At 50.1% G+C, this 7540-nt stretch overlaps 2 protein-coding genes across 2 annotated transcripts in view; one reads left to right on the top strand and one right to left on the bottom strand.

Moving 5' to 3' along the window:
• SETDB1 (SET domain bifurcated histone lysine methyltransferase 1) overlaps nt 1–2353 on the top strand; it is a 13980-nt gene extending 11627 nt beyond the window's left edge. Inside the window, exons 17-21 of the mRNA XM_029285250.1 lie at nt 149–281; nt 711–882; nt 1188–1390; nt 1538–1626; nt 2236–2353. Coding sequence (XP_029141083.1) covers nt 149–281; nt 711–882; nt 1188–1390; nt 1538–1626; nt 2236–2353 — 715 coding nt within the window. The remainder of the gene's footprint in view (nt 1–148; nt 282–710; nt 883–1187; nt 1391–1537; nt 1627–2235) is intronic.
• A 3121-nt stretch (nt 2354–5474) lies between these two features.
• CERS2 (ceramide synthase 2) overlaps nt 5475–7540 on the bottom strand; it is a 6035-nt gene continuing 3969 nt past the window's right edge. Inside the window, exons 8-10 of the mRNA XM_015822036.1 lie at nt 6877–6983; nt 6127–6280; nt 5475–5636 (exon numbers count right to left, since the gene is read on the bottom strand). Coding sequence (XP_015677522.1) covers nt 5475–5636; nt 6127–6280; nt 6877–6983 — 423 coding nt within the window. The remainder of the gene's footprint in view (nt 5637–6126; nt 6281–6876; nt 6984–7540) is intronic.

The following is a 7540-nucleotide window of genomic DNA, read 5'->3' as shown; positions in this document are numbered from 1 at the left end:
AAAAAACCCCCCTGCTTTTCCGTAATTTGGGGAAGGGCTCCGGAAACCTTGTCAACTAACCCGCCTCTTGGGGTCCCCCCCCCTTGCAGGGAAGGGCTCCCCCAGGGCTCTGGAGCTCAGCCCCGCTTCTCTCTGCCCTCTGTCTCAGGCCCAGCCACACCGGCCGGGTCTACGGCTACAACCCCAACCCGCCCATGCCCGAAGGGGCCCGGCGGCCCCCCAGCAAGACCACCTTGCACCAGAGCCGCAGGCACTCCGAGGGGCAGAATCCTGACGTGAGTGTTGAAGGGGGGGGGGCTTCTCCTGCAAGCCTCGACTCTTGCCGGAACAACATTTGAGGAGGGGGACCCAGCTCGGCCACTCAAAGGGGGGTGGTGGTTCCTAAGTAGCTCAGAGTCTCCCTATCTGGAGTCTCTAAAAATCAGCATTTGGGGGCCCTTTTATTCCTGATTCGTTCGTGGGGGAGCTTCCCCCTTCGACCCTCTTTGAGTTTTTCTACTTTTGTGGAGAAGGAGATCTCCACGAAGGACGATCGATCCATTAGAACAGAGCTGGAAGGGACCCTGGAGGTCTTCTAGTCCAGCCCCCTGCTCAGAATACAGAATAAGAGAGCTGAAAGGGACCTTGGAGGTCTTCCGGTCCAGAGGCCGCTTTCTCCCTCCCCCGTGGAAGGGAGACCACTGGGAAGGCCTCTTTTTTTCCCTCGGCAGGACGTGCTGATGCTCTCCAGCAGCACCGACAGCGACGGCGACAACGTCCGGCTGACCCCGGTGCCCGTCCAGGTCAACCCCAACGACAGCGACGACATCCAGACCATCTCCTCCGGCTCGGAGGAAGAAGGGGCCGCCCACGAGGAGAAGAAGAGCGTGCCTTCCCGGCTGGGTGAGATAGACTGCTCCTGGCTGTGGAGGTTCCCTTTAGGCTAGCACAAGTTCCGAGGCAGATGGCCGAGCAGTTTGGGTGGCGTGATGAGAGCACTTTTTCCAGCGCTCTTTATAGCTTCGAAACGGTCACTCTGTCGGGTGCCGCTGGACCCCGACTTCCCGCAGCCGCCTCTGGTTGAGAACAGAGACTAGCCGGGTTGGAAGGGGGTCCCCTGGAGGTCATCTAGCCCGACCCGCTGCTGGAGCAGGAGGCTTTCACGGGACACACACACACACACACACACACCCTCGCTTCTCTTGCAGGGCAGGTAAAGAGGCAGGTGGCGGTGAAATCCACCCGGGGCTTCGCCTTGAAATCCACGCACGGCATCGCCATCAAGTCCACCAACTTGGCCTCCGGGGAGGGCGCGGCCCTCCGCAGGAACACGCGCCAGTTCTACGACGGGGAGGAGTCCTGCTACATCATCGACGCCAAGCTGGAGGGCAACTTGGGCCGCTACCTCAACGTGAGAGAGACAGACCCGGGGGTGCCCCTTCCCTGGGCTTGGCCTGGATTGGCTGGCCCTCCTGGTTCATCCCTGGGAGACTGCCCCCTCTCCAGCGATTCCTGGCCAAGATTTTTGACCCTTTTCCTTCCCGTCTGTCTCCCCCAGCATAGCTGCAGCCCCAACCTCTTCGTCCAGAACGTCTTCGTGGACACGCACGACCTCCGCTTTCCCTGGGTGGCCTTCTTCGCCAGCAAGTAAGCGAGTTCCCCCCCACACACACACACACCCCAAAAAAGTGGGGTTCCCCTCCTTTCCAGGTGGGCGCTTAAGAAGCTTGTCCAAAGGCTGTTTCCCCCCCCCCAGGAAATCCCCCAAACTCTTTTAAAAAACCAGCACTTCTGAGCCTTCCACAGGGGGGAAAAAAACTCAGCTGCGCGCTGATTTTCTCGTTTTTTTCTACCAAGCGCTTGTAATAAATTCCCTGCTGGCTGGGAGGGATGGCTGCAGAGGAAAAAAGGCAGGGGAGGGAGGAGGGAAAAAAAAACACCAACCCTCCGAAGCATCAAATTCTGGCATGAAATGTGGGCCACCTTTAACAACTCCATGGCTTAAGCAGGGTGGAAGTCTTCTTTCTCCAGGCACTCCTGCACCCATTTCACAGACCGGAGAACGGAGGCCCCGTTTTTGGAAGACCTGCGATCCCAACGGCCGCCTTCAGAAAACCCCAGACCCTCTTTTCCCGCGGTCCCTTTTCAGTCTCCTCTTTGCTCAATCTTGGCTTTTACGGGCCCAAAGTTTTAAAAAAAACCACGACGAAAAACATGGCTTTAAAAACATAATAATCTGCCGGTTTCTCCTTGTAGGAGAATCCGGGCTGGGACGGAGCTCACCTGGGATTACAACTACGAAGTAGGAAGTGTCGAAGGCAAAAAACTCTTGTGTTGTTGTGGTGCCATCGAATGCCGAGGCCGCTTGTTGTAAAAAGTTTTGTTTTCTTCCCCACGGGGGGGCGGGAAAGAGACCTCTCTTTTCCAAAAATCTCCCCTCCCACTGGTGAAAGTGGGACTTGCCCTGCCGGCACTCTCCCCCCCCCGTGTCTTTCCGTGGTTCACGTCTCTTCACCCCACGTGTGGGTCCCATTGAGCACGGCCGGGGGGGGGGAGCTCCCCGTGTTGACCTCTGTTTAAAGGAGTTTTTTTTTTCTCCCCACCACCCAGTTGGATGTTGTAAAGCAATAAAGCAAATCCAGTCTTTATTAAAATAACACGTTTTTCAATAATTCCACCGCATATATATATAGTCCTCGAGTTACGACGGTTCATTTAGTGACTGTTCAGAGTTACCACGGTACTGAAAAAAGGGACTTGCGACCGCTTGGCCTACTTAACGATCGTCGCAGCCTCTACATGATCAAAATTCGGACGCTCGGCAACCGACTCGTGTTTACGACGGTCGCAGTGTCCTGGGGTCACATGATCCCCTTTTGCGGCCTCCTCACAAGCCAAGTGCCCACGGGGAAGCCGGATTCGCTTAACAGCCGTGTTTACTAACTTAACAACCTCAAGAGGTTCACTTCCCAGTTGTGGCAAGAAAAGGTGTAAAAGTTACGCAACTCAGCTCACCAATGTTTCACTTAGCAACGGAGGTTTTTGGAGAATTTACTCGGAAAACTTTGGGCGATACCAAGAGAGGGAGGGGAGGGCAAAATTAAAGGAGAATATTTGTAGCTCGGGGGTTGAAATGAGGGGTCCTTGGTGCTCTCTGAGCTGGGTGGTTTTCTTGCAGACGTTTCATGACCAAACTAGGTAATAGCATCAGTGCTTGACTGGGGTAAAAAAAAAAAATACAATAAATGAAGTAATTGGGGAGCTTTTCTTGCAGGTGCAAAAGTGGAGGCGGTTCAAAGTTGCTTTGAATTGACCCGATTTTACAACAGCTTGTGAAATTTAAGGGGGGGACGTCTTTGACCACGTTATGTGGTCTATCTTTGTCAACAACAAACCAGCATCAAATAAGCTGATGCTGTGCATGGTCTTCTAGCAAACGCCCTAAACATTTTCCAAAGCAGAGTCCTTGATAAACCACACTATGTTGTGTTCTTCCACCTTGTTGCCTTTTTAAAATTATTTTCCAAAACAAGCACAGAAGTATTATCCCTAGAGCCTTAGAAGGCAAAACACATTTAAGAGAGAAAAAAACGGGGCAGGAAAAAAAACACCTTGAAGCCGAGGGAAAAACAATCACTTGATCCCGAGACAGGTTGGCATATAAATTTAATTCACAAATAAAAGAATAATAATCCCACTTATTTTTCAACCTCCTCCAGGAATAACAATATAAACGTCAAGGTTATTATTATTTTTTTTAAAGAAGTTTATTAGTTTAATTGAAGTTTTAATATAATTAAACTTTCTTTTTTTAAAAAAAAAACAAACATATTTTGGTCTGAAGATAACGAGTTGTCCTTTCGTGTCCCTCCCCCACCCCAAATTAACCCTCACCCACCCATCCCCCAAAAAATACTGCCATTTCAGCTGGTCGGCTGGGCCAGAATCCCCTTCATCCATTCTGAGACCAGCCTGAAATCCACGCCGTCATTTCCTTTCGCGTTTTCCCACTGGGCTATAGTTGAAAAGCCTACCTAATAAATTAAACATTAATTAAGATCTCCGGAGTTCATGGTACCTTTTTGCTTTGAAAAGTCAGGATGGGAAAAAAGAAGGGAAAGGGGGGGAGGGAGGTGGGACTGACATCCCCGGAGGACCGACAGAGGGGACATGGTGGGCGCAGGAAGAAAAAATAGCATTTTGCAGAAACAAAATAAAACCTCGACTGGCTTTTAACACCCAAGGCTGTGGCTGACCTATTGAATTTAGCCAACCCCCCCCCTCCCTCAAAAAAGGCGTACCTGCTCTCCACCTTTCTATCCAGCTCTTCCAACCCACCCCTTCCCCACATTTAAGGCAGTGGCTTCTCCAGCACTTCTGCTCTTGGCAACTACAAAAACCATGTGCAAGAGTGATCTTGGGGACAGGGACTGACCCCAACTTTAGGTTTGGTGTGGCTGACAAAGCTAGATTCTCTCCCACCCACCCACCCGCCCTTAACCTCCCCCCCCCAAAGAGGGGGAAACATGGCTTATAGGATATAAAGCGAAAGACGTTGGCAGAGAAGGAAAATTAAGGCAGGGAAGGGGTTTTTTCTTCTTCTTGCCCCACGTGTGCAAGACCAAAACATGAATTCCTATTTCGGCTGGAAACACCAAACCCACCTCCCCAAATTTTGCAGCATCCAAGGGACAGAAAAAATCGAAACAGGACAAGGTGCACAAGGGCAGAAAAAGCAGCCGAGGGCCCATTTTCCCACCCACCCCCCTCAAAAAAATATCCAGGCTCCTCGTGAGAAACCAGACGGGCCCAGCAGAGATTCCCAGCCGATGTTGCTTCGCTCCAGGAAAGCCAAAAAAATAAAAATAAAAAACCCCCCTTTTTCTGACCCACTGGCCTTTTGGCACAGGGCATAATTCTCCATGAGGACTGGCAACTTCGATGAACTTTCCACTTGATCTTGATGGGTGCACATCTGGCAGCTGCGGGGCACCACCGTGATGGGGAGAGAGGCCTTTTTTCCCCTCCCTCCCTGCCCTTCTTTAGGGGTTCGTTTGCATTTGGGGGTTCAGGAAGTGGGGAGGAAAAAAGGGGGGAAATAAGAGGGAAGGACCGACGTTCATCTTGGCTTCCCCGATGTGATTTTTAAGGCAGTTTGGTGAAGTTTGGGGGAGCAAACAGGAGGAGGAAGAGGGGGGATCTCGCAGGGGACACCTTCCGAGGGGAAAAGATTCCTTCTGAATCAGATTAGCAGGCGGTGGGAGCACGGCCTCCCCCCGAAAGTGACAGGAAAAAATGGGGCGAATCGTCCCGGATCATATCGTGGGCCGAGGACCCTCGTGCCGGAATTTAAGCCGTCTTTCCTCCAATTTTTGGCTTGGCCACGAAACGAAAACACCCTCCAGTCTCGGGTGACGCGTCGCGCAACGGACTCGGGATGAGCTGGGGCCAGAGAGAGAGGGGGGCCGCGGGAAAAAAACGTAGCCGTCGGGGAATTATTCTACTTTCTGGTGGTTATTGTTCAAGACGGGGTGCCCGTTGGCGAGAGGGCCGTTTTTGGTTCCCGCGCTGGGCCCGGCGTCCGCAGCAACAGCCTTTTCTTCTTCCTCTACGGAGTAATCTGTTTCGTCCCGGTCGCTTCGCTCGTCCTCCACTGTCTGCGGGGAGAAGCGAAGAGAAAGACAAGAGTCTTTGATGCCATTTTAAAAACCGGTGTTGGGAATGGAGGACCAGCCTACACCCCCCTCAAGAAATAGCACATGTCTGCCTCCCGTTTCAGCCTCTCGTGAGGCTTTTCATAACGTTGGATAGTCACCAAAGATGCTTTCTGATTTGGGGCCACCGTAGAGGGCACCCCGCTCTCCTCAAAAGCTGAGGTGGCCCCAGGCATTTTCTGCTGGTTTTTTAAATTTTAAATAGAGTTCAAAGCTCTTATAAAACCAGGAGAACCCAAGGTGATCAATTTAAGCTTGCCAACAAGCTTAACAACGAGCTCTTAAGACAGTTGCCAGTTCCTTTTTTTGCACCAAAGTCCTGTCCTTCCATGTGGTGGTTTTTTTGGGGGGTGGGGTGGGAAATCCCTTTCCAAATTTTGCCCAAAGTTTCCCCTCTTTCCGCCCCCAATCTTTCCAGAACCTTCCTTCTTACCTTTCCAGTTATGAATTTCTGAGCCATGCGAATGATAAGGTAGGCCCAAAATACGTGGAGGCATTGGAGGATCACCATCATGCCGTTGAAGAAGTAATAGCCGAAAAAGGGAGGATACACCTTTAAAGGGATGATCATGGTGCAGTGCAGAATCCTTGGGGGAGGAACCAGAGAAAGGATGAATTATTTTAAATGTTCATGTTTTAAAGCGTCTTCCCTTTCTTTAATCTCTGCAAAGAGTTTTAACGAGGAAAACTCTCCCAACGTCTGCAAAGGCAACCTTTGATAAAGGCCACCCCAGTTTCAGAGGGAGAATTAAAAAAAAATTAAAAGTAGGATGAGGTTCACATGTAACTCAATGCCCAAACTGGGTTTGTTTGTTTGTGGCTTAAGGTAGTTTGTAATCAGTACAGCCCGTGGCGTATGGCTTAGCTTTACCTCTGTAATTTTTAATAAGACTTTAATTAAAATTTAAAGAAAAAAAAAAGCGGCACCATACTATTTACTAACCTAACCTAACAGATGAAATATTTCCAACCGGGATAAAACACATTTATAGAGAAACTGCATTCCAAAATGGATCGTATATTTTGCCAAGAATAAAAGACCCTATATTCCATTTTCTATCTATCATTTTAACGTCAACGGCTTATCTGTGAATTCGTAAAGTTTTCCTTTATTTTTTAATCGGTGCCATTTCGTCTCTCCACCCCCCCCACCCCACCCCGAAGAATCCCATGAAAACCTCACCAGAAAGGAAGGATGATCAAGCGGGTGATGATGAAGATGACCGCAAACACGATGAAGATACTGTTGCAGGTGTTCTTCCAGCCGGCGTAGTTGAACATCTTGGCTGACTGCAAAGCACGAAAAGATAGGGAATATGGACACGTGGCCGCCTTTACTTTCTTTTAGGCTTTACTTCCTTTACTTACTTTCTTGTAAACAAAGAGATATAAGGTGGTTCCATCCAAAATGGGAAGGAGAGAAGGAAGGGAGGGAGGGAGGGAGGAAGGAAAGAAGGAAATGGACAGAAGGAGTGAGGAAGGGAAGAAGATAAAGGGAGGGAAGGAAAGAAGGAAGGAAGGAAGGAAGGAAGGAAGGAAGGAAGGAAGGAGTGAGGGAAGAAGATGAAAGGGAAGGAGGAAAGGAAGGAAGAAAGATAAGGAAGGAAAGAAGGAAGGAAGGAGGGAAGAAGATGAAGGAGGGAAGGAAGGAAGATGAGGAAGGAAGGAAGGAAGGAGGGAGTGAGGGAAGATGAAAGAGGGAAGGAAGGAAGGAAAGAAGGAAAGAAGGAAGGAAGAGGAGGGAAGAAGATGAAGGAGGGAAGGAAGGAAGGAAGATGAAGGAAGGAAGAAGGAAGGAAGGAGGGAGTGAGGGAAGATGAAAGGGAGGGAAGGAAGGAAGGAAAATA

This window comes from Protobothrops mucrosquamatus, unplaced genomic scaffold, assembly GCF_001527695.2.
Source record: "Protobothrops mucrosquamatus isolate PMUCROS unplaced genomic scaffold, P.Mucros_1.0 scaffold1446, whole genome shotgun sequence".
Taxonomy (NCBI): domain Eukaryota; kingdom Metazoa; phylum Chordata; class Lepidosauria; order Squamata; family Viperidae; genus Protobothrops; species Protobothrops mucrosquamatus.
Note: the sequence above shows the minus strand (reverse complement) of the source record. Positions and strands in the feature narration are given on the sequence as shown.